General features: G+C 34.8%; 3 protein-coding genes across 4 annotated transcripts in view; all 3 read right to left on the bottom strand.

The window, feature by feature from the left end:
• Window positions 1-200, bottom strand: part of LOC126715027 (paired amphipathic helix protein Sin3-like 2) — a 28291-nt gene extending 28091 nt beyond the window's left edge. Inside the window, exon 1 of the mRNA XM_050415454.1 lies at window positions 186-200. The gene's annotated coding sequence lies outside the window, so the exon portion shown is untranslated. The remainder of the gene's footprint in view (window positions 1-185) is intronic.
• LOC126715029 (paired amphipathic helix protein Sin3-like 2) lies at window positions 1-26388 on the bottom strand. Of its 2 annotated transcripts, XM_050415459.1 has the most exons (6): window positions 26218-26388; window positions 25495-25677; window positions 25224-25404; window positions 25043-25141; window positions 24818-24934; window positions 1-185 (listed from the first exon to the last, which is right to left on the bottom strand). In XM_050415459.1, the coding sequence occupies exons 1-5, from the start codon at window positions 26286-26288 to the stop codon at window positions 24836-24838; spliced, it is 633 nt and encodes a 210-aa protein (XP_050271416.1). In that variant the 5' UTR covers window positions 26289-26388; the 3' UTR covers window positions 1-185; window positions 24818-24835. The 2 variants fall into 2 exon arrangements, with proteins under 2 accessions (XP_050271416.1, XP_050271415.1); XM_050415458.1 differs by lacking the exon at window positions 1-185 and having other exon boundaries at window positions 24690-24934.
• On the bottom strand, window positions 45-1838 carry LOC126715028 (paired amphipathic helix protein Sin3-like 2). Its single transcript, XM_050415457.1, has 5 exons — window positions 1687-1838; window positions 865-1047; window positions 592-772; window positions 411-509; window positions 45-302 (listed from the first exon to the last, which is right to left on the bottom strand). Exons 1-5 carry the CDS (start codon window positions 1755-1757, stop codon window positions 204-206), a joined length of 633 nt encoding a protein of 210 aa, XP_050271414.1. The 5' UTR covers window positions 1758-1838; the 3' UTR covers window positions 45-203.

The raw sequence follows: 26388 nt of genomic DNA on the forward strand, positions 1-26388 counted from the left end.
TAAAACAAGAGAAGTGAACAAACATATATTTACCAGTCAGTACCTCATTTTGAAAGTGTTTCTGTAGGAATAAAATTCATCATTAAACCAAAGAAACCAACATTTTCTGTTAAAATTCAACAGAGCAAAACAGTATATTCACCTCTATCTTGTTCACAATTCACAAAGCAAAACATTATATTCACCTTTATCTTGTTCACAATTCACAAACCAAGATTCTTTGCGGAAACAGATGCTGCTTCTGGAATAAATGTTGTGAACTCATCAAGCAAATCTGGATGACCATCAAAAAGAATGGAAATCTGAAATTGTAAAACAAAAACCTCTAAGAATACTGACAGTTACATTAACGAAACAAACTTCCCAAAACAAGAGCAGTGAAACAAACAGAAACCATAGCATATATTTACCTCATTGTAGACCTTATTTATGTCTTTGTGCTCCTTCCGGTATGTATTCAAACAGTCTAAGAATGCTTTATAAACATGTTCATCATTTTGAAAGCGTCTCTGTAGGAACAAAGGTAACCATTAAACCACAAAGAACCAACATTTGCAGTTAAAATTCAACAGAGCAAAACAGTATTTTCACCTTTATCTTGATCACAAAGTTGATAGCTCCTTCAAATTCAGCCTTCTTTTGTAAAGCAGCCTCATCATCCTCAAGGGTTATTTCACACCCCTTTGGCAAGAAGATGTTAAACCCAAAAATCAAGTGATTATGGCCTTCAAATAATTCCTTCACTCTGGCACTGGCACCAATAGTATCAGTTCTACATGACCAAAAGATGGCATAATCCGTTAGGTTTTAAATGCAATGTCCCATTAATCCAAGACAAAAACTTCGTAAATGCGATTACTGTACCTTTGTGCCTTAAAATCTTTTAAGACCTCAAGGAACATGTCATATTTATCTCTTTGGTCTTGAAACGTTTCCTTCACATCCTTGATATAGCTTAAGCATTCGTATATTGTTAGTTTCCCTGCAGTACAACCAAGATCACTACCTCCTCCACCTCCACTTGCTGGAACTTGGGATTGCCCATATCTTCGCATTATGTATATAAAATTAGCACAACCACAATTCATCCCGAACTATAAACATCTATAGCACAGCTATTCCATAAACACAACATATTCATACTATCAATGTGATCTCTATGAGAGTACAAAATTTTATAACTTGCAGATACCCAATCAATTTTAACAGCAAACTGATTCCCAGAGTTCAAATTTCTCGTCAGTGGCATTGCCTGCTCTCATTTTCTTGGAAAACTAGGATTCAAAAGGGGAAAAGAAAAAAATAATCCAATTCCCCCATTGTTGCCCCCCCCCCAAAACAAAAACAATATCCCACAAAAGGGAAAATTCCAAGCTTTCAATTAAAAAATTATCACACAAAAAGTTGCTTAAAAATTAAATCCAATTACAATAAGCAGAATCTATTAACAAAACCAGCCAAGATCATGATTCAAATTCAAACATAACCCAAATCTCTCTTCCCTCACAAAGATTCAGCGAACTCTATTATACAAAAAATCACCAAGCAAAAAGAAAACGACTTTCCTCACACTAAACATTCCCTAGCAAATCAAATAGAACTCAAAGAATCAAGAGGCAAAAAAAAATAAAAAAACTGTAAAAACAACAAAAGAGAAAAGCCTACAGAGAAGAGAAAGAAACTTACGAGTCTCCATTCGAAGAACCAGACGGCAACTTAGATTGCGATGAGCTACCATCGTCTCCTAATCTCTTCATCTCCGAACCAATCCACCACGAAATTCTTAATTCTCAGTTTTCAAATCGCTAACCAAAAACACATTAGAAACCAAGAAACCTAAAAAATATATATATATATATATATATATATTTTTATATATATACATACTAGAGACGTGTGTTATTATCTACTAGCCTCATCGTAGCATGTGATGAGTTTTTATTTTTATTTTTTAGCGGTCCTATTTTGTAAAAAAATAAAAAATATATATAAAAAAAATGTGTTTTTATTTTATATATATAATTTTTTTTGAGAGTCTAATTTTATTTATTTATTTGAGAAACACACGTATAAGGGAAGGGAAATGAGATAATAGAATACACTCACACTCCAACACCAAAACAAAACAATTTATAAATGAACAAAACAATTTGAAAATCAACTTTTGTCAATCTTTGTGTACACCAAAAATCAATTGGTGTCTTGATTTGATGATAAAGAGCTATCATCAAGAGTAGACGTCATATGTTGAAACACACTCTCTCTCTCTCAAAAAAAAAAAAAAAAAACCCTACTTATATGGGACCCACTTGGATTTAAATGCTTTATAAACCTGTTTGGATGATGACACTCATTCATATCTTAAAAAATGCCTTTCCCCTAAGCCAAGAGGACTATCAAATTATTAAAACGTGTTGTCCCAATTTTGATGGGATTTAATTTTTCACCTTTTAAAAGTTCATGTTTTAATCTTGTACTTTTAAAACAAATACAAATCTCTTCTCTCATTATTTGTGTTTCACTTTATGTTTCTCGATTCATCCTCCAATTTACACAATTGAGCTAAGTTTCAATTTTAGTCATAGTTTCACAATCCAAAATAAATTAAATGACAAATCTAAAGTTTTTTATTGCAATATCATTTGTAACTTTAAATCTCTCATAGTTAGCTATTTCTTTAAGCAAAAAAATAAATTTAACATTATGACTTATGAGCTATCCTGACCATTATCGGTGGTCCTTGGAATGATACATGAACAAATGAGTATGCCTTCAATCAGAGAAATTCCATAAATTATACCCCCTATAATTCTAATTTACGATTCATAAGTCAAAGTGTCTAAGAAAAGATTATCACGAGAACCCTCCTTTTCATGCATGCTTCCTTAAACATAAAATTATCTCCACCCTTGCTCATGGTTATTTGTTGCACCAATACATACAAGGACCACATTACTTCCTAAAATAATAACTAAATAAATAAAATACATCACTTATTAAAATTTTATTAGAAAATATGGAAAAATAAATCCATGTATGTCGTCGACACACTTGCAACAAATATAGAGGAGACTTGAACCGTTTCTATGAATTTTCCTCTTCTCCAAGATTATTTTCTCTTTTGACAGAAATTAAACTCTCCATGTAAGTAATCATCTGCAGAGATTCCGGTACTCATCAATTTGAAGATTAGTCATCTCTTGGGTAGACGGGTCATACAAGACCAACTGGCCCTCATCATTTCTCAAGAACATGCTGTCATTCTTCCAAAATCCTAGCGGTTTGTCGATTCCCATAAGAGGTCCAATACTAAATAGCTTAGTCCAAGACTCTCTAACAGCAAATTCAAGCAATGACCAGATATGAAAACAAGTCTCCAACTTTTTTCTGCCTTTGATAAAATTAACCACAGAAACCAATTCATTAAACCCAAAAAAACATGTCCAATTATCATCAGATATTGTCATACTGTTATCATCTGGTAGTAGTGTTGTTAGGAATACCTCATTGCTCATATCAAATGATAAAATGCTTTCGAGATCACCACAAACTGCCCACCAAGAAAACATCCCTTTGTGTAAGTCCTATTATAACTACATGAAACAGTATAACCGGGCACAAATACTAAATCCCCACATGGGTTTTGCTCCTTTGCTTGTTTCATCGATTACATTCTGGGTTTGCCTCATTTTCAAAGATTTTTGTCTCAAACATGAATCATCCCCACCTGGTTTTTCCCCAATATTACTAATCCCAAACTATAAAATAATAGGTTCTCATTACAAAGTTGAGTTTTCACAAAATTTCAAACATTTTAGTCCAAAACAACAAAAACCCCATCTGGACAACCCTCATTTTCCTCTCATTTCTACATTTTTCACAAACAAAACAGAGTATTAATTCCTTTCCCTCTCTGTCTCACCTTTCCCTTTTCTTAGCTCTTTTTTTTTTTTTTTTTGGTAGTAGTGTCAATTGCTCTCTCTCTCTCTCTCTGTCACAAAGACAAATGCTATCTCTCCAAGCAAAGGACAACCAACCGGCATGCCTCTCCGGCAACCCCATCGAAGACTGCTGGCGCTGCGACCCAAACTGGCAAAACAACTGCCAAAGACTCCCGGACTGCTCCATCGGCTTCGGCTGCACTGCATTTGGTGTTATGGCAGTGAAAGCATGGATGTTCCCCTGTTGTTGGATACAAAACTGAAGTGTCACAAGGAGTCTCGAAGACTTTGTTAGCTTTCAGCTTTCAGCTTTGCCAATCTCACTGCAAAACCATCCTACATTCCTACTTAAGTCAGAAAAGAAGGAGATGAAATCTGATGAAAAAAAGAGTTGTAGGGATTTTAGAATTTTTCCCCAAACTTGATCTCACGTGTCAACATCAAATTTGGTTTTTTTTTTTTTTTTTTTTAAAGCAGAAATTTTAAACTAAGTACCGTTGGCAATAAATGCTGTATCGCAAGGCTAAGGGATATGCTAGTTGTCGATACATTAACATATACCATTTGAATGAATGCAAGCATAAACATTGTATCCTTAATTTAAGATGGAGTGTGAGTTTGCATCACGCGAGAGGTCTGGGGAAGAAGATGCGGAGTTGCAACGCAGTACATAAAAGGTGAAGGAGGATCAAGCCCGTGGCTCTCAGTAGGTTGGCCGAGAGGAGGGGGCAGGTGCTCATGCAACGTTATCATACAAGGCCTCACTTGTTGGAGACTTTCCCGGTGCATATGCACAGGCTTTCAAGTTTCAGGCGGAAGAAGAAGAGGAGCCATTTTTCGATGAAGAGGTCGATGACCCCCCTGAAGGATTTGTGGCCATCAAGCTGTCCAAACGGACAAAGATAAACATTAGGGCCAAGTGGACGCATTCCCTCACTGTGAAAGTTTTTGGGAGATCTATTGGCCGGGTTTCACTTCCTTCACTCTAGGATCACGCATCTCTGGAAGCCTGCAGGTAGATTAGATTGCATTAACCTGGAAAATGAGTTCTATCTTATTAAGTTTGGTTTGGTTGAGGATTATGAGAAAGTCTTGAAGGGGGGACCATGGTTTGTTGGGGAACATTTTCTCACCATACGTGCATGGGAGCCTTTTTTCAAACCCACTGTAGCTGCCTGTTCCAAGGTCGCTATTTGGGCTCGCCTTCCGGGGCTTCCCATCAAACTGTATGAGCCGGAAGTTTTAAAAGAGATCGGGCAGGCTATTGGACTTGTACTTCGGATTGATGCTAACATTGTTGCTGGCACAAGAGGTCGATACGCTCGGCTTTGTGTCCAGGTCGACCTTGATGCACCTCTTCCGAGAAGCATTCTCATAGGAAGATTTAAGCAAGATATTCTCTACGAGGGCATTGGATCGCTCTGTTTTTCTTGTGGCAAACTAGGGCACTGGAAAAATAGTTGTCCTTACACGGTCCATAAGCCGGCGGTTGAGAAAGACAAGGCCAGTGTGAGTGAGGTAGGGAGAAAGGATGATGAGGTGGCAAAAAGCACCAATCCTGAAGGAGTTGAAGCGAGAGATGAAAGGGACGATTATGGCCCTTAGATGCTCGTGGGGCGTAGGAAATTTGATTCAAAATCACGGGTTTCCCGCACCAAATCCTTTATGTCAAACCCGGATCATATCTCCACATTAAATGCCAAGGATTTGGGCCAGCTTAGAAGGCTGTCTCCTGAAGTTACCCCACCAACGTGCCCACCTTCAAATTCACCAGATGGAAATCGCAAATTAGGGGGATTTGACTACACAAACCTGACAAGTGCAAACTGGTCCATCAACCATATGACAATGGCTCATGTTGCTCCCAATAGTGAACTGCCCAAGGCTACCCACTGTCCCTCGGGTTTGAGAAGACATGACCCCACAAATGCCCACTTTACCCCTAATTCAAACTCATCCAGGTCTGACTCACCCACACCCTCTCCGAAGGTGAAAAACAAAACGAAACCGAAACTTAGTTTTGCAAAGGCAAGTCATGGAGAGTAGCCCCAAAAGACTGTGGGCAATAAGCCTTCAAGGAAAAATAATGACTTTGTCCACATCGTTCATCCAACGGATTCGAGCATCTCCCACCATGATCTGGGGGTGGTTCGATCAGGAGCAACTTCAAGCATGGAGCCACATTTTTCCATTAACTCCAAAGAGCCAGATATGGGGTTTCCTGCCGCTGACAGACCCGGCATGGCTAGAGTGGGACAACCCCTGGTGGAGATTTCCAATGGACATTTCGTCAGCAACAGAAGGGAGGATTTTGAATTGGAGGGCACTTTCGCTAGCTTCGTTGGATCATCTTTTGCTGGAATCAAGCCTATTGGAGGAGGTTCAAACAAGGAAAATTTTGGCGGAAGGACTAACGGCAACAAGTTTAGTGGGGTCTTTAGAAGTCATCAATATGATTCAGGTATGTGGGAGATATCCACAAATAAGTCTTCTGATCAACTTGAGGGAGCAGCCGTTGGGGATGATGGAGCATGCGATATGCATCTGGGCGAACAAGGAGGTTCCCAAGTTCAGGTTGAGGGAGCTGAGTTGGAACTTGCTAAATCTAGCAAGAAATTGGTTTCAGATTAGTAGGGACCTGCCCATACTCCTCCCAGTATCTATGAATATCATATGTTGGAATTGTAGAGGGGCTCTAAATCCCTGCTTCTGACCCACCTTAGATAGCCTAGTGAGCAAGTATAATCCTTCCATTGTCTTTATAATTGAGACCCGTATTGGTGGAATGCGGGCAAAAGATATTACAGATAGGCTCCCATTTGATGGAGCCATTCACACTAACACTATTGGGTATGCGGGAGGGCTCTAGTTACTCTGGAAGTCTGATGTTATGGAAGTCACCCAATTGGCGAAGACTAAACAGGAAATTCATGTCATCGTGAAGGTACTTTCCTCGAACCTCTCTTGGATACTTTCTTGTATATGTGCTAGTCCTAGATTTGCTGAACGCAGGTTACTGTGGGATAATTTAGGCAAAGTCTTAGGTCTGCACAATTTAGCTTGGACTGTGCCAGGTGACTTTAATGAAATTTTATCTAGTGCTAATAAATGTGGGGGAAATCCTATTAACATGAGAAAAGCACAAATTTTTAAGGACTGCTTGGATGAGCACAGTCTGATTGATCTTAGGTTCCAGGGTTCGAAATATACCTGGATAAACAAACAGGAGATTGGTCATTTCATTCAGGAACGGTTAGACGGGCTTTTGCAAACTAGGACTGGTTTAATTTGTATCCGGAGGCTTTAGTGACTCACCTCACCAGGGTGCATTCTGATCACTGTCCCATCTTGCTTTGTCTTAACAAGCCACCATCTCTTAGGCTGACCAGACCTTTTAGGTTTCAACCAATCTGGATGTCCCACCCTTTTTTTACAAATGTGCTTACAGAAAACTGGGATAGTGACCTTAGCCACAGCACAAACCTTTCCAAGTTCACTGAGGCAATTATAGTTTGGAATAAGGAGGTGTTTGGGAATATTTTCCATAGGAAGAAAAGGGTGGAGGCTCGGCTTGCTAGTATTCAGAAAGCTCTAGCAAATGATCCAAATGCCCATCTTTTAGCTTTGGAGAGCCAGTTGAGAGAAGAGTATTGGGAAATAAACTAGCAAGAGGAGGAGTTTTGGTCCGTTAAATCTAGATACAACTGGCTGATTTAGGGAGATAAAAATACAATGTTTTTCCATACTTCAGCTCTAGTCAGAAGGAAAAGGAATAGGATCTCTTGCTTCATGGATAGTATGGGGAACCTGACCCATAATGAGGAGATTATTGCTTCAAGAGGATTATATCTCCTTGTTCACAACAAGCAAAGTTAGTGCCCCCAACTCAATCTGGAATTTTAAGAGCTGGTTAAACAGTTTGTCTAGAGAAGAAGGTGAGTTGTTAATCGGTCAGGTCACAAAGCAGGAGGTTAAAGATGGGCTCTGAAGTATGAAGCCCTTCAAGGCCCCTGGCCCTGATGGAATGCATGTGGGTTTCTATCAGAGGAACTAGAATGTTGTGGGAGATGTGGTTGTGAGGGAAGTATGTTCTATTTTCAACACTGGGGTCATGCCTCGTCATCTCAATCAGACACTTATCACCCTCATACCGAAGTGCACAGGGGCAGACAGCCTTGGTTTATACAAAACAATCAGCCTGTGTAACACGCTTTACAAGATCGTGACAAAAATTATAGTTTAGAGACTTAGACCACATTTGGACAAGTTGGTTTCTCCTTTACAGGCAGCTTTTGTTCCGGGACTAAAAGGGATTGATAATATAATTATTGTGCAAGAGATGATACACACGATGAGCTCCAAAAAGGGTAACCAAGGCTACATGGCAATAAAAATTGATCTTGAAAATGCGTATGACAGACTTGAGTGGCATTTTATTCGAGATGTTCTCACGCTCTACAACCTTCCCCAAGGCCTTATTAAGCTTATCATGAGTTGTATATCGGGTTCATCTATTTCAGTCCCCTTTAATGGAGGTAAGTTGGACTCTTTCTTTCCCTCAAGAGGGATCAGGCAAGGAGACCCGCTCTCTCCCTATTTGTTCATCCTGTGTATGGAGATACTGGGGTTTTTAATTGAAGATCAGTGCTCCTCTAAACTTTGGGACCCGCTCAGATCATCCTAAAGTGGGCCTTCCTTTTCACATCTTTTTTTCGCGGATGACCTGGTTCTTTTTGCTAAAGCGGATGCAAAGAACTGTCATAGCATTCGAGACACTTTAGATACCTTTTGTGAGCTCTCAGGTCAAAAAGTGAATATGACTAAGTCAATGGTTTTCTTCTCGCCAAACATTGGTGAGAAGACCCGCGATTCCTTATGCAGCATCCTTGGTTTTAAGTCAACTCCTAATCTGGGGAAGTATCTCGAGTTTCCTATTCAACATAAAAACTCCTCTTCTCGGGACTTTGATTTCATTCTAGATCGAGTTCAGAATAAGCTTCAAGGCTGGAAAGCTTCTATGCTCTCCATGGCATGTAGACTTACCTTGACTAAGGCAGTGCTATCAGCCATCCCGTCCTACATGATGCAAGGATGCATTCTACCCAGTAGAATTCATAACAATCTGGACAAGATTAGTAGAAAGTTCTTATGGGGTTCCACGGAAGAAAAGAAAAAGCTCCATATGGTTGGCTGGACTAAAGTTATAAAGCCAAAAAACAGAGGGGGGCTGGGTTTGCATGCAGCCAAGGAAAGAAATACCACACTTGCAGTAAAACTTTGCTGGAGAATGAAGGAAGAAAGTGGTAAGCTCTGGTCCACAATCCTTAAACAAAAATATAAAAGGAGGGCCATATCAAGCACGGCGTTGAAGTCTAGACCCTCGAAGGCAGTGCTCCATGGTGCAGCGGTGTGTGAACTGGGGTCAAAATGGTCCATCGGCAACAATAGTAAGCTGTCTTTCTGGCATGATAAATGGCTTAATATGGGTATGCTTAGAGAATGAATGGAAGGCCCACTTCAAAGGGGTGAGGATGACATCCGGGTATGTGACATCTATGCTAATGGTATGTGGGAGTTGCATAAGCTGTCCTTCTTTTTTACTCCTTTCATTAGCCGATCCATTAAGGCTACACCGATTCGAATCGCTTCATCTAGTGAGGATCACTTGTCTTAGATCTCTAGCACTACAGGGGATTTTGACTCCAAAAGTGCCTATCTTATTGCTTGTGGAGCTAACACTAATGAAGAGTGCTTTTGGGGTGCTTGGATATGGAAGCGTTAGATCTTGCCAAAAATTCACATGTTTTTGTGGAAATGTTACCATAATAGTATTCCTGTTAAAACTGTACTTGCACATAGGGGTATCCAAATACCACCAGCTTGTGATATCTGCTGTGATCAACCTGAAACAATTAGCCACATGCTTCGGGAATGTAAGGTAGCATAGGATTTTTGGGCAAAATCAAACTGGCTAGATAATATGCAACACTCCTTGGGTATGGAAGTTACGGAGTGGATTAAAGTAAATGCTTGTTGCATAGTGCTTGCAAAGGGTAAGAACTATCCTTAGGCACAATATTTCCTCTTTGGCATTTGTTACCTTTGGATCCGTAGGAATAAGAGATTGTTTCAACCCACCCACATATCTCCGGATTTGTGCAATATTGTGGAGTCACAGGTATATGAATATTGGTACTGTGTACTTGATCACGCAAAACCTAGGAAAGGTGTCTCTGTTGCCGCTAGTTGGGTTAAACCATTAGTGAACTGGTCAAAATTGAATACGGATAGCTCGGCTCAGGGGAATCCGGGATTGGCAGGGGGTGGTGGTCTCATTCGGGACTGCCATGGTAACTGGATCTCGGGTTTTGTTGGCAATTGGCATTGCTTCAAGCTTAGTTGCTGAGCTTTGGGCTATTCGAGATGGGTTACAACTGTGCTGCATGCTTGCGCTTGAGGCAGTGGAAGTGGAGTGTGATGCTTTGGTAGCAGTATCTCTGCTATCCCAAGCCAATCGTACTAATGGTGATTTTTCCTCTCTCATTGATGATTGCAGGAACCTCATGAGGAACATCCCCCAGGTCCGGTTGAAACATTGCTTTAGAGAAGCTAACCGTTGCGCAGACGCTCTTGCCAAGTTTGGATCTAATATGGAGGATGATTTTGTTGTTTTTGCTTCTCCTCCTTCTGTAATTGCTAGTCTTTTGTTTTCGGACAAGCTGGGCGTGACCCAAGATCGTATTTGTAATTCTATGGTGGCTACCACTTAGTTTTAATATATTTATCCAGTTTACCCAAAAAAAAAAGCATAAACCTTGTAAATTTTACATATATCTATGTACATTATATTATTTTATTTTATTTTAGCCTTAGGTAAACCTCACAAGAAATACTCTGTTTCGATGGAAAACCTTCTGTAAAGATAGTTTTCCACATTTTCTGGTGTTTGGTAGCATAAAAATAATTGGTCAATGGAAAACTATCTTTAGTCAATGGAAAACCTTAACAAAAATAAGGCTTATTTTCTATAGGTTGTTTTCCAGAAAAAAATTTCGGAAAACAATCTCTCTCTCATGCACTTCATCAATCCTATAAATAATTCTATTCTTTTGTGCATAGGAAACAAAAATTAATTTCACACTAGGTTGGTCATAGAGCAAAGCTTGTTCAACAATGGCTATAACGTCCTCGCTTCCATAGTAATCATAGCTGGCTTTGAATGGGTAACCTTTATCATCACTAGGTGGGAAAATTTTGGGTGCAAAATAAACAATTGCACTTCGAAATATTTTGGTTCCAGTCTTCTAGAATTAGAAGATTCCTTTATAAGACTGTCACACCACTCCTTAAAGAGCAACCAGAGGTTTGGCATGAAATTTTATAAGTGAAGTAGGTTGTAGGGATTAAATCTGAAGGGAATTTTTCAGCTTTAGATGAACGCCAATAACCACCTCTGGTAACAGGACGAGATGATGAGGTATTTTTGAGCCATTGAACAGAATAGGCTGCAGATGGTGAAGTTGGCTTTGCTCTATGACCACCCAAGTAACATCTCTCTCTTTTTTGTGCGTGTGTTTATATATATATATGATTTTGTTGAGAATCAGCTTTTTATTTATATTGATTACATTAATTGGGTTTGCACAATACACATGATATATATGTTTTATATTATACAAGAAATGTTATAAAAAATTTGTGCATACCAAATACCAAACAACAAAAAACAATCTCAAGCTTATTTTCAAGGTTATTACCAAACATTGAAAAATTAATGAGATAGTTTTTCAGAAAATACCTTTTAAAAAATGACCTATTTTCTAGAAAATGTTAATGCTGAAACAAATAGAGCGTAATGCTCCATTTAATTCGGTACACTTTTTTTTTTTTTCAACAAAGAACTCCCCTTATAGTAACACCTATCTCTCTCTCTGTCTCTCCAGATCGTATTTTGACTATTGTTGACTTTCCGTTGACTAATCATTAACTTTTTCCAAATAACAATTTTTTTGGCTTAAACCAGTCGTTTTCCCATTTAAATTTTTTGTCTTGATTCTAAAATTCGAGTTTTGTTTTTTCATTTGAGACTTCCAGATATCCCAAAATTATAATACAATTTAGATAATTAAATTAAATTACTCAATCAATAATCATAATATAATTTAGGAGTGCCTCTAATCGCATTTGCATGATTAACAATTGCAAAGTTGTAAATGCAAGTGATTAAAAAGTGCACAAAAAATATCGCCAAAGTCAAGAATAGGAAATAGACACAAGTCACACAACGGTGCTCATAGTTAAATTCATCAACAACAATATGAACTTACATTGATTCAATGGTAGAAACCACTAATCAATTGGCAAGTGTAAAACAGTCTTGGTTTCCTTCAACTTCACTCAACTACTCAGTTTACTATTTAAATTATTCATGTAATACATAAAACATGCTTTATTTAATATTGTAACTTTAAAATATATTCCGGTAGGAGATTAAGGAACTACAACAGGAAAATTTGTTTTGGTAGGCAAATTGGGACTGGGACTGGAGGGATTAGCGGAGACGGGTTTTGGAAGGTTGACCATCATGGAGCCCTTCCCGTTCTCATAGCTTGAAGAGCTAAAGCTGCAATTCTTCAGGTCTACTATGATCTTATCCGTACAGAGGTAGATTTAAAAGAGCTGAAGCGTTCCATCTGTGGCTTGATTGCATTGAACACGAGCCCATACCCTCTTTGAACCAAAAAATGAGGGGAAAATATAGTCTAAGTTAGTGTGTGTATATATATATATATATTAACATCATAGATAATATGACTTAATTAGAGTTACAAAAATTTGGATATGAACCTGCTGCCTCATGTATTTCCGTGACATTGCCATCTGTCATGGCCTTTTGGAGAGGCAGACTAAAGTAATCGCTTTGTGTGATGGCAGTGCAACATCCATGCTTCAAATACTCATGCTCCCAAAAAGTTTTGCCATCTTGTTTCACTAGACTCGGCCAGCATTTTTCAGGGCTGACTCAACGAATTTGGGGCCCTAGAGCTTTCACGGGGTTTTTTATTATATTTAATTATAAATTCATATATTTTTTTCAATTAAAATTTATTTTTCTTGCTTTTTGAGAGACAAAATTACTAATTAAATTTTTGTATTCAAGTTCCGCTAACATTTTCTTTTCAATTGATAATATGACTAATCCACTTAATCTTTCTTGTGACATACTTGATCTTAAATAGGATTTTATTAATTTTAATTTTGAAAAACTTCTTTCTACGAATGCAACTGTAACAGGTATAATTAGTAATATTCTGAAAGCAATACATACATTTGGAAAAAATTCTAGCCTCTTTATATAATTTTAGTACATTAATTGGAGAGTTTTCATTTATTTGCAAAACTTCTTTTAAAACTTTTGGTTCTGGATATAAATCTAAGGCATCAATATCGGAATAAGTTTTATGTGTAAGAAAACATTCAAGATTAAGACAATTTTTTTTCTTCAAACTATCATCATCTAGTGATTTTAGTTTTTCAAAATTAAATAAAAAACCAAAAATATTTTCATATATTTGAAATTGTTCAAACCTACTTTCAATTGAAGAAGTAACTTGATCTACTATATATAAAAAATAATTAATTCTAAAATATTTTGCAGCGGATTGTGTTGTCTCATCATTGACATTCTCATTAAACTGTTTCTTCCTACGAATTATACGTTTTTCACGAAATAAAAGTTCTATTTCCATTTTTGTTGCAATTTCTTTAGATGAATTCATAGCAGATGTAAACCCATCTTCTTTATATATATATTTTTAAAAAATACATGAGACCTTTTAATTGATCTATAGCAACATCAATATGCATGTCTTTCGATTGTAAATTTTTACCAACAGAGTTAACAGCAAATAATATGTCATACCAAATAGTCATACCTAGCAAAAACTCAAAACTTTCAATCTCATATGTTGCTAAACAATTAGCTTCACTTTTTGTTTTGGGATCTTCACTTGTTTTTGCCAATTGTAACAAAGCATCTCTTATTTCTAGATCTTGAAATTTTATTACTTTCACACTTTCAATTCGACTTTCCCAACATGTTTGTGACAATGGCTTAAGAGTTAAACCTGTCACATTATCTTGTAAAATTTTTCATCACTTTGTGGAAGAAGAAAATAGTGTGTATATACGTTGTACTACTCCAAAGAAAGATATAGCTTTAGGACAAGAATTAGCCATATCACATAGGACAAGGTTGAGATTATGACAACCACATGGTGTGTAAAATGTTTTATGATTTATATCAAGAATTCTTTTTTGTACCCCTTGTTTTTTCCCTTTCATATTAGACCCATGATCATATCCTTGTCCATGTACATCATTAATATCAAGTTCAAGATTTTTTATTGCATTTATAATTTCATTGAAAAGACTTTTTCCAGAAGTATTATTTACCTTTAAAAATTCCACAAAATGTTCATCTATTTTTATCAAACTTATTGAAATATCCACACATCTTAGTATGAGAGTCGTTTGTTCTTGATGACTTACATCAGGGGTACAATAAAGTATAATTGGAAAGTATTTTGCTTCTTTAATCTTTTTTAAAATTTTACTTTTAATTTCATTTGCTAATAATTGTATCACTTCATTTTGTATATTTTGTACAAGATAATTATTATGGATTGCACCATGTTGAATACATCGAACATGTTCTTGCATTACTGGATCAAATTTTGCAATCATTTCAATTATACTTAAAAAATTTCCATTATTTTCTTGATAGATCTTTTCATTTTTTCCTCAAAATGCCAAATTATTTTTACCAAGATTTTTTACCACCGCTATTATTCTTAATAAAACTTGTTTCCAATGATCTTTCTCTTTCTTAATTTGTTCTTGGACATTTTTATCAATTGTTTTATTCTTCAATAATCTTAGTTCTAAATCAATCCAAGTATTCACATTAGTAATATGCTCATTCGTTGTTTCATGATTTTTAAGAATAGAACTAATATTTTTCCAATCCTTAGTTCCTCTATTAGTTAGTTGATTTGTATTAGATTTTGAATTAAACAACTTGCAATAAAAACAAAATACTTTATCTAGGTCCTTCAAATACACTAACCATTTTCTATCATGCTTCTCCCCATTTGGTAATTTTTGAATATAATGCATAGTAGAAAAATGTCTAGAGTTCTTATCTATAGGAAAGTTTAGACTATCAACTCTTATTGGACCATTTTCTACTACTAACAAATCTCTTAATTTTATATCAATAGTTTTCCATTGACCTGGATCAAAAATATTTGTAGGAATATAATTAGGTTGATCATTAATATTTTCACTCTCCTATAAATTATTTTGAGCTTCATTATCAAGAATGGTGACATTATATGTTTGAACATTATCATGACCACCTTCGTTATTATCATTTTGTTGTATATTTTCATCATCTTCTAACTCTTTTTGATGAATTTCTTGTTCATTTTTTGCAAGATTTTTTTTTTTTACTAATAATAAATTTGTCCAAAGCTCCTTTTTGAGATTCAATTAGTTCTTCTCTTTGTCTTTTTTTTTTTTTTTTTTTTTTTAGTTTTTCATATTCAAATGGATATTTTCTAGTAGACATTTTTAATTAAAAAATATTTATGAATAAATGAAACACAATCTATAATAAAAAATTTACAACTTAACTAGAATAATTTAAATTTAATATATAAAACAATAGAACCTGGTTTATCGAAAGCACAATTGCATCTTTACTTAATATGATCACTTTACACTTTAAACCTGCACAAATAAATTAAAATTAATATTAATACAAAATAAATTATTCTAAATTTATAATTTTGTTATCAATACTCCTTTTTTGTGTAGGATTGTAGAAGTATATGTCGGACCGTGTGTACCAATCCATCCAACCACCAATTGGTGAAGGATGAGGGGACACATATCTTTTATAGCATTCGATCGCAGACCAAGCCCATTGGTATTGGAGCAAATTGTGAAATCCCTCACAATCCCTCCCTCACAATGCGGCTCCAACGACTCGAACCTATGACCTTGGCTCTGATACCACTTGTCGGACCGTGTGCCTTACCAATCCATCCAACCACCAATTGGTGAAGGATGAGGGGACACATATCTTTTATAGCATTCGATCGCAGACCAAGCCCATTGGTATTGGAGCAAATTGTGAAATCCCTCACAGTATACCTTTTTTTTTTTAGCAAAATGTGCAGGACTAAACTTGATTAGATCCACTAAGACCAGCCCACTATCCATCCATACCACTTAATCTGACTTTAAAAAAAAAAAAAAAAAAAAAAAAAAAAAAAAAAAAAAAAAAAAACCCAAACCGTGTAGGACTAGGATCCATGCTTTAAGTGGGTTCCATTCCATGGTCTTCTAGAAAATACTAAACTTAATCCACTAAGACCAGCCCACCATCCCTCCATACCACTAAATCTAATTTCTTAAAAAAAAAAAAGTGTAGGACTAGGATCAATACTTTAAGTGGGTCCATTCCATAGCCTTCTAGAGAATACTAAAGAAATCAAATTTAAGAGTACAAACAAAAGAGAATAAAGAGTACAACAAAAGTTAAGCCAAAAAGGAGAATAAAAACCCAGTAGCAAGCCATGAAGAAGATGAAAGAAACAAAAGAAGAGAAAACAAAAAAACGAACCTAAAATGAAGATCTGTGAACTCACCAAGTCTATTGTCAACACCAATTGATGAGTAAGCCAACTAAAAAAAGTGTTTTTTTTAGAATCAAGATGGAGAGAGTGAGTGTTTTTTTTCTTCTTTATTTTTTCTGCCTTTTGTTATCTTTTCTTCTGCATTTTGTTACTTGTATATTGAGAAAATCAGTGTCTCTCTTTCTCTCCCTTTCTACATTTCAAGTAATAAACATGGGTTTTCTTAATGAAATGTGGTACAAAAGTTTGATCCAGGGGATACTTGGATGTGGTGATTTTTTTTTTTTTTTTTTTTTGGTTGAGAAAGCTAAAGATTTGGTGATTTGATTGGATTTCAAGTCATTTCAGCCTTTTTTGCTTTGTGAGAAATTGTTAGAAATAATTTGTTGTTCTCAATTTTCAATTAAGGGCTTAAATAATTTGGGTGGGCTTTTTTCGTTTTTTTTTTGTTTTTTTTTTTTTTGTTTTTGTTTTTTTTTTGTTTTTGTTTTGTTTTTTTGTTTTTTTGTTTTTTTTTTTGTTTTTTTTTTGTTTTTGTTTTTTTTTTTTGTTTTTTGTTTTTTGTTTTTTTTTTTTTTTTTTTTGTTTTTTTTCCAGATGAGAAAGCAACATTATATAATATATTAGTACTATTGGGGGCCCTTTTACAAGTGGGGGCCTTAGGCGGTGGCCTAAATGGCCTCTAGGTTCAGCCGGCACTAGCATTTTTTCATGTTGTCCAAATGAAGTATCTACAAAAGAAACACAAGGAAAACATATAAAAGAAATATTGATAAAAACAATAATGTACATATATATGATTTTTGAGAGATAAACATGGAATACCTTTTTGTCATTGAAGACACATGAAGTACTCACTACAAGAAAAAAAAAATCATCAAAATCATTGCAATGATATATATGTTGTTGCAATGAAAAATTTATCGCAACAATATATTTGTCATAAATAAATAACTATTTTATATTTGTTATTGCAATAAATTATAAAATAATTGATATCAAGTTATTGCAATGATATATATGTTTCATGTTTGTTATTGCAATAAATTGTAAAAGAGAATACCTTCTGTCCAGAGCTGGCACGTCATAAATTTAATGAGGAAGCAGTACACTCTATAACACAGGATTATAACCCAAACCCATCTAAAACATTCTTCTCAAAACCATGTAAAACGCAGGTTTGGAATTGAATAGAGATGAGATGACACCAGTACAAATTTCACTTGCAATGTGGCTTTTTAAGATCTTCCCTGACCCCATTGCTCACCTTTACCATCTTAGCCAGGGCTCAGGGACCTTTCCACTATTCAATTAATTGAGAGTAACATTACTAATGTCTCTCTTGTTAAAGTAACTCCAAACCCAAACTCACACAACAAATCTAGGGACACATCCAAGTTTCTGTAGAAAACTTTGGGGAAATAAAAACCCATGAAAATACCAAAAAGGAAAAAGCAAAATCCATATAAACCAACAAAACCCACACCAATATGAACAGATTGATATCCAAAAAATAACCCAAACCCATCAAAATTTCGAAACCTAAATTTTGCGGAAAAAACTATTCAAACAATAAACAGAAATCAGCTCAAACCTTGAGGTTGGGTGCGTTGGTGCTGACTCAGAACGACGCTGCGGTGGCTCCAGCGGTGGTGTAGAGCTTCGGTGGTCAGAGGAGACGGCTTGGTTAGGTGTTGGTAAGGTATTCTCTAGGTCTGCTTATGAATACGTGTTTGATAATTTTAGATGGGTTTGGGTTATAATCTTATGTTATAGAGTGTATTGCTTCCTCATTAAATATCTGACGTGGCATCTCCTAATTGGTGGCGTAAACAAGCCATTTTCTGCCAGCTCCGGACAGAAGGTATTCTTATTGTAAAATAGTTTTGTATCAATTTATTACAATGATGTATTTATTGCAATAAATATCACTTTGAAAATTTTGTTGTAATAGATTGCAAAAATAATCGATATCAAGTTATTGCAACGGTATCTTTATTTTAAGTTATTGCAACAAATTTTCCTAATATAGTACCGATAATTATAAGTTCTTGCAACTAATTATTGTAAATACGATAATTTACCACTTTTAAGTTACTGTTTTAACGATTTTTAATTTGTAGATGCAATATTGTGAAAAATATCACTGTACTAATGTAGCTATATTAACATTTGGTGTAATAGACTTATTTTAGTATGGTGACTTGAGGTGCAAATAATGGCTGCTCCGTTGTTTGTCTATGACCACAATCCATGGATTGTGAAGTAGGGCTTGATCTTATTAGGTAGACAAGTTACCTTGCCAGTATTGTAGAAGGATTCCGGACATTGCTGCACTAGATAAAAGTAATCATAATGCAGTGGTGCGGCCATAGTGATAGGCGGTATCCCCCAAGACCAAAAGTGACAAGAAAACAAAGAAATTTCATTTTCACAAGTGGGAATACAATGAACAATTTTTTTTTTTTTTTTTTGGGTTGAGAACCAGGAATACAATGAAACAAATATGAGGTCTCACGTAGGCCTTTTATAGACAATTGGGAGGTATTTATTTCAGTGTCCAATATTTTTCACTATTTCTACAATCAATATTGTTGTTTAATTAGTTCAAGTTTATTTTTCTACAACAAAAATTTCTGTCCTGATAAAAAATCATGTTGATAACAATGAGGGGCAATTAGTAATATGTAACAGTGGAGAAATTATACAGTCCTCTGATAGACCATGTCATCTGTCCACCATTACACTAAAAGACTCTCACTTGTTTAAAATTGTCGAGTTAGTAATCAGTTTCTTTTTTAAAAAAAATTTCTAACTCAGCAATTTTAAACAGGTATGAGTCTTTTAGTGGAATGATAGACCATGTCACTTGTCTACCATGTAGACCTTATAACAGTGAGCTAGGGGTGGCAATTCATGTTCGCATGTCAGGTTTGTGTCGTGTCAACTCATGAGTATCCGATTATATAGGTTAACACTAACTCAACCTGTTTATTAACGGTCAAGATTCCTTAACCCTAACATGACCCATTTATTAAATGGGTCAGTCATGTCGACCTGTTTATTAAACATTTTCAAAATGAAAAGAAAAAATATTTATGAAAAAAAAACAAAAAAATATTTTTAATATAAAATTCAGAACTAATGAGTAATTGCATCACAAATAATCATTCAAAACTAAAGTATATCTCAATATCACAAATAATCAATTACTATATGTCAAAGAACATAAACCACAACAACTAATAAGTTTATATATCTAGGGTTTGAAAGATATATTGGTAAAATGGGTTAAACAGGTTCCATATGTTAAACACTAACCCAACCCATTTATTAAATGAGTTAGTCGTGTCAACCTAAATATGACATGAACCCATTAAGACTTAACCCATAACCTGCTAATTTCATGTCGTGTCAAGTTTGCGAGTTGTGTTTAATTTTGCCACCCCTACAATGAGCCTTTTGTACATACTCCCAAATTCCACCTCCCATTAATTCGTGTCTGTTTGCAAGAAACTTTCATTCTTTTGCATGAAAAATTATTAGGTACTTCCGGAGTACCATAAATGTGTACTTCTTTCTCTCACATGAATGGTGGGTCTCACCATGAATTTAATTAGTGGAACCCATCATTTATGTGAGAGGAGGGAGTACACATTTATGGTACTCTGGGAGTACACAATAATTTTCCCTTTTGCATAAGTTGTGCATCATTATCTATATTTATGAAAAGGAGGAAAAATATCACGTCTTAAATTTATGATGTAGAGTAGATCTAGAAAAGAAAGTATTATTTTTTTCTGATGAAATTGAAATTAATTGGTTCTTAATAATGACTCATTAAATTATTGTTGTCCATCCTTTTTTTGGTTGAGAATCCATTAACCGGCCAGTAGAAGGTTTACCTTATATGTATGCAAGATTTTTTGGATGTTTAAAGATTTAATTCTATTGAAATTAAAGATGTTAACCTTATTATCTTACTTCGTGTTAACAAGCATAAAGTTGCATTTACACTTATTAGGCTTTTTCATGGATTGGCCTTAATTTTTTCTCATCTGTTGATGATCAGTAATGCGTCCTACTTGATAATTCTTCACTAGTTAGTTGAAGTTATTTTATGGTTGAATCTGGATTTAATGGTAATTACATTGTGCGTGACAATTTTTTTCTCATACAAATGTTTTGCATTAAGGGTGTGTTTCTTTGGAAGTGAAATAGGCTGGATGGAAAACTTTAGAGAGAACATGGAAGAAAAACTTTTTTGAGTGTGTTTGGTTGGGTAAAGAGGAAGGAAAATAAATGGTGGAGCCCGGGTGTTTTCTTCTCTAGCCTACTAAAAAGTTTTCTTCCCAAAATGGGGAGAAAATTGAAGGGAGAAAATGAGGTTGCTTAATAGACAAAAATGCCCCTATCCAGTTCCTTTTTTTTTTCTTGGACGTTGCTTTTTTTTTTTTCTTGGGCTGTGGGTGTGATAGTTGTTTTGTTTTTTTTTTTTTAACTAGACATGATTTTTTTTTGGGACATGATTTTTGTTTTTTAATAAATTGGGTGATTGCTTTTTTTTTTTTGTCACTTTTTTGTTTTAATTGGCTATCATTTTTTAACAAGGGTGTATAAATAAATTTATACAAATTAATTTTTTCCATTCCTCCACTTTTCCACTCCCAATCAAACAAAAATGAAAGAAATTAAAATATTTTTTGTCCTCCTACTTTTCCATCCTCTTACCATTTTCTATCCTCCAATTTTTCCATCCTCTTATCATTTTTTATTCTCCCACTTTTCCATCATTCTAACTAAACGGACCCTAAGGGTTCACACAGCCTGAAATGATAATGTCTGTTGCAAAAGGCACGAATTTTAATTATTTGCCATTATTGCATATTCCGTAGCAAAGCTTCCTAGCTAGGATGGGTAAGTCCATGTCAGGTTGGGTAGGTAAATTAAATACGGATGTATTCTTATTTCTTAAGGCAGAAGAAGGTGGAAAGGGAATTGCCGAATTGGGTCTTGGGATTTGCTACATTCTTAGCCCAACATTTAGGGATTACGTTCCTCATAGTAGAACTATATGCTGAAATCATTTTTTGTATGCTCAAAAATTCCTCTCACAACAATCTCATGATGGAACCAGTTGAGACAATCCCTAATCTAACTATGGATCATATCTACCAGGAAACCAATCAGTGTGCTAATGCCTTAGCTAAGAGAGGATGTTTGCAAACTATAGGGCTTTGTAGGTTTTGATAATCCACCATCATGTGATGGCTTCTTTGCTGGTTTGTTGTTTTATAATAGAATGGTTTGTTGTTAGTTTCTAATATATCTCCAAAAAACGTAAAATTTCTTCCAAGAAAAATATAATTTTTTTAAATAAAATATGTTGTTAATTAATAAGAAGACAATATCATAAGCTATTGTAGCAGTTTGTAAGTTTTTATTTTTTATTTATTTTATTTTATAATAAAATTCATAAAACCATTAAATTATCTTTATTTCAATATACTACGAGCTTTCTTTTGTTTGCTCATAAAATTGATAGAAAGATATAATCTATACGACTATACAATTGACGCATACAATTAGCTAAAATTGTCTCCACTATCAATGCATCTCTACACAACTAAAAAAATTCTTAGGTTCTTCAATTAAATTAATTGTGTGAGTGTGATTAATTGGTCAGTGAACTATATATAATTATTCTTGTGAGTGCATGGACGTAAGTGGGATCTTTTATTTGGGGGACGGGGGGCAAAATATAGGGGAATCACAGCACAACTTTAATAAATTGTAACCTTCTTATTTTGTTTAGGAATTGCACAACATTTATTATTTTGGTAATTTTAAGATTTCGGGGTATTTTGGTCATTTTTTAGGTTTTATGGAGTATTTTGGTTGTTTTCTAAGTTTTGGGGATATTTCAGTCATTTTCTAGAAATTTAGATTTTTTTATTATTTATTTAAATTTTAGATAGATTTTAATGGTTTTATCCATTAAGACCCATATAATTAAATAATCTAACGAGTCTTTACTTATTTAACCCAAATATTCAAATGGGTTAGATTAAGACTTATCCAAATTAAGTAGGTAATGGGTGAGTTCATGGATGTTAATAAAAATTGCCACCCCTACTAGTAACCTTCTTACATTGTTTAGGAATTGCATGAAAAGAAATTGTGTCAAAAGAAGAAACCACATTCCGAATGATCTTTAACAACTTTAATTTCAAGACCCAAATCACAACAATGCAAGGATAACAACTGGGAATTAGAACATTCCACCAGTAGGGAGCGAAGACCCAAATCACAACATAGCTGAAGGTCATTGATCACAATTTGGGCTAGAATCGGTAGTAAATCACTTGCTTTAGGAATAGGACTATAGGAGCACTATTAGCGGCTACTAATATATATATGACCTCCACAGTTTCAAATTACATAGCTACCTACTAGATTTGTGTCTTTAATAGATTTCAAAGCCAAATTTAGTTTAATGCAGCTCCTAGGAGAACCATCCATGTACAAGCTGTAGTTTCTGCAGAATTCAAGACCAAATTCTCTTTCTTTGTAACTTCTAAAAGCTCCTGGGCATACACATTAAATTCTATATATTCTTCTTTCTTTTTAACTATACATATAGAGGAATTACTTGTGGGCCAGGGGCCGTGGCCTTCCTCAGTCCACAAGTAGCTACGTCTCTATGAGAGGATAATACATTTTTTGTACTATATAGAATAATTTAACTATATGATTAAATTTAATTGGGGAAATGATTTAAGTAACTATACCAAAATATTGGCAATTTAAAGATTCCATGATTTTTTTTAAAATGAAAGGCATGAATCCAATCAATAAAGTGGTCTTATATATACTTAATTAGTTTCTTAACCAAAGAGAGACTCAGTGGGCATCCCATGAAATATTTGGTACCATTTCCAATGTGTTTGGCTTAGACATATATTCCATTTAAAAGCTTTCAATATCACAATGCATGGCAGCATGTGAAATACATGTTTGTTACCAAAAGCATAGAGGTTAATTCAAATCTAGTCCCATCCATTAAAAAAAGTGATTGAAAAAAAAAAAAAAAAAAGGAAAAATTACACTTTACTACCCTAAATTATACCTCATGTTACACTTTGCACCCTAAACTTTTCAAATACACTTTTTGTACCCTAAACTATGACCCTTCTTACACTTTGCACCCCGATGTTAAGTTTATTGTTAACTTGGATGGAAAAATATGACACCACGAGAAAAAACCTAATTGCCCATCTTCTCAATGCTTTAAAGACAAAAGATAAGTTACACTTTACTACCCTAAAATACAGTCCTTATTACACTTTGCATAAGGGTGACATTAAAACATAATTATAAATTCATGAGGTAAATCATGTGTTTTGATAGTTCAGAAGGTTTAAGTGTAATTTGACCCAAAAATAAATAAGTGTTTCAATGACTATACCATCTATCATAACTTTTACCACAACTTACTAAAGTGGTTGATTGTGAGTGGTGGACAATTACTAACACATGGACCCTTATTTTTCATCACTCACTTTGGACCACATCAAAGTTGTGTCCCTATATCATTCTAATAAAAAAGAAGTTTTGTCCCTATAATTTTTCAAAATTAAAAAGCATACCTATTTAAAAAAATAAACACTATTAAGTCAAAACAATTTTCACAACTATGGAAGTAACAAGTTGTTAATGATAGATAATAAAATGATACTAATAATTGGAGAGTATCCGAAGACTAATTGTTCCCACATGTATGTTAAAAATTAGTTTCTTAGATATGGGGCATTCTGCGTTAAAAGTGATGCTGCTTTTGGTAGAACTATTGTGAGCTCATCAAGCAAATCAGGTTAACCATAGAAAAGAATGGCAACCTAAAAATATTAAACAATAACACTAGGAAAACAAAAAATCAAGGCTACAAAAATACTGAAAATTACATGAATAAGAAAACTTATCCAGTAAAACAAGAGTGAACAAACATATATTTACCACGGTTAGTACCTCATTTTTGAAAGTGTTTCTGTAGGAATAAAATTCATCATTAAACCAAAGAAACCAACATTTTCTGTTAAAATTCAACAGAGCAAAAGAGTATATTCACCTCTATCTTGTTCACAATTCACAAAGCAAAAACAATATATTCACCTTTATCTTGTTCACAATTCACAAACCAAGATTCTTTGCTGAAACAGATGCTGCTTCCGGAATAAATGTTGTGAACTCATCAAGCAAATCTGGATGACCATCAAAAAGAATGGAAACCTGAAATTGTAAAACAAAAACCTCTAAGAATACTGACAATTACATTAACGAAAAAAAACTTTCCAAAACAAGAGCAGTGAAACAAACAGAATCATAACAAATATTTACCTCATTGTAGACCTTATTTATGTCTTTGTGCTCCTTCCGGTACGTATTCAAACAGTCTAAGAATGCTTTATAAACATGTTCATTATTTTGAAAGCGTCTCTGTAGTAACAAAGGTCACCATTAAACCACAAAGAACCAACATTTGCAGTTAAAATTCAACAGAGCAAAACAGTATTTTCACCTTTATCTTGTTCACAAATTTGATAGCTCCTTTGAATTCAACCTTCTTTTGTAAAGCAGCCTCATCAACCTCAAGGGTTATTTCACACCCCTTTGGCAAGAAGATGTTAAACCTAGAAATCAAGTTATTATGGCCTTCAAATAATTCCTTCACTCTGGCACTGGCACCAACAATATCAGTTCTACAAGAACAAACGATGCATAAACCGTTATGTTTTAAATGCAATGTTCCATTGATCCAAGACAAAAACTTCATAATGCAATTACAGTACCTTTGAGCCTTAAAATCTTTTAAGACCTCAAGGAACATGTCATATTTCTCTCTTTGGTCTTGAAACGTTTCCTTCACGTCCTTCATATAGCTTAAGCATTCATCTGTTGTTGGTTTCCCTGTGGTACAACCAAGATCACTACCTCCTCCACCTCCACTTGCTGGGACTTGGGATTGCCCACATCTTCACATTATATATATAAAATTAGCATAACCACAATTCATCCCGAACTATAAACATCTATAGCACAGCTATTCCATAAACACAACATTCTCATACTATCACTGTGATCTCTAATTTAACAGCACACTGATTCCGAGAGTTCAAATTTCTCCTCAGCGGCATTACCTGCTCTCATTTACTTGGAAAACTAGGATTCAAAAAAAAAAAAAAAAAAAAAAAAAATCCAATTCCCCCACAAAAACAAAATCCCACTAAAGGGAAAAATTCCAAGCTTTCAATTAAAAACTTATCACACAATAAGTTTCTTAAAACTTAAATCAAACTACAATAAGCGGAACCCATTAACAAAACCAGCCAAGATCATGATTCAAATTCAAACATAACCCATATCTCTCTTCCCTCACAAAAATTCAGCAAACTCCATTATACAAAAAATTACCAAGCAAAAAGAAAACAACTTTCGTACAGAACTTAAAGGATCAAACAAAGCTGTAAAAACAACAAAAGAGAAAAGCGTACGGAGAAGAAAAAGAAACTTACGAGTCTCCACTCGAAGAACCAGACGGCAAATTAGATTGCGAAGAGCTTCCATCGTCTCCTAATCTCTTCATCTCCGAACCAATCCACCACGAAATTCTCTATTCTCAATTTTCAAATCGCTAACCCAAAATACATAGAAACCAAGAAACCTAAAAAATACAAACATATATA

This window comes from Quercus robur, chromosome 2 (assembly GCF_932294415.1).
Source record: "Quercus robur chromosome 2, dhQueRobu3.1, whole genome shotgun sequence".
Classification (NCBI taxonomy): Eukaryota; Viridiplantae; Streptophyta; class Magnoliopsida; order Fagales; family Fagaceae; genus Quercus; species Quercus robur.

What these genes read in the sequence shown, in the direction of transcription:
- LOC126715029 (XM_050415459.1), bottom strand. Translation starts at nt 26,288, where the DNA reads ATGAAGAGATTAGGAGACGATGGAAGCTCTTCGCAATCTAATTTGCCG. An exon ending in GGTTCTTCGAGTGGAGACTC is followed by an intron (nt 25,678 to 26,217) that starts GTAAGTTTCTTT and finishes TATAATGTGAAG; the next exon opens with ATGTGGGCAATCCCAAGTCC. An exon ending in TAAATAAGGTCTACAATGAG is followed by an intron (nt 24,935 to 25,042) that starts GTAAATATTTGT and finishes TTACAATTTCAG; the next exon opens with GTTTCCATTCTTTTTGATGG.
- LOC126715028 (XM_050415457.1), bottom strand. Translation starts at nt 1,757, where the DNA reads ATGAAGAGATTAGGAGACGATGGTAGCTCATCGCAATCTAAGTTGCCG. An exon ending in GGTTCTTCGAATGGAGACTC is followed by an intron (nt 1,048 to 1,686) that starts GTAAGTTTCTTT and finishes CATAATGCGAAG; the next exon opens with ATATGGGCAATCCCAAGTTC. An exon ending in TAAATAAGGTCTACAATGAG is followed by an intron (nt 303 to 410) that starts GTAAATATATGC and finishes TTACAATTTCAG; the next exon opens with ATTTCCATTCTTTTTGATGG.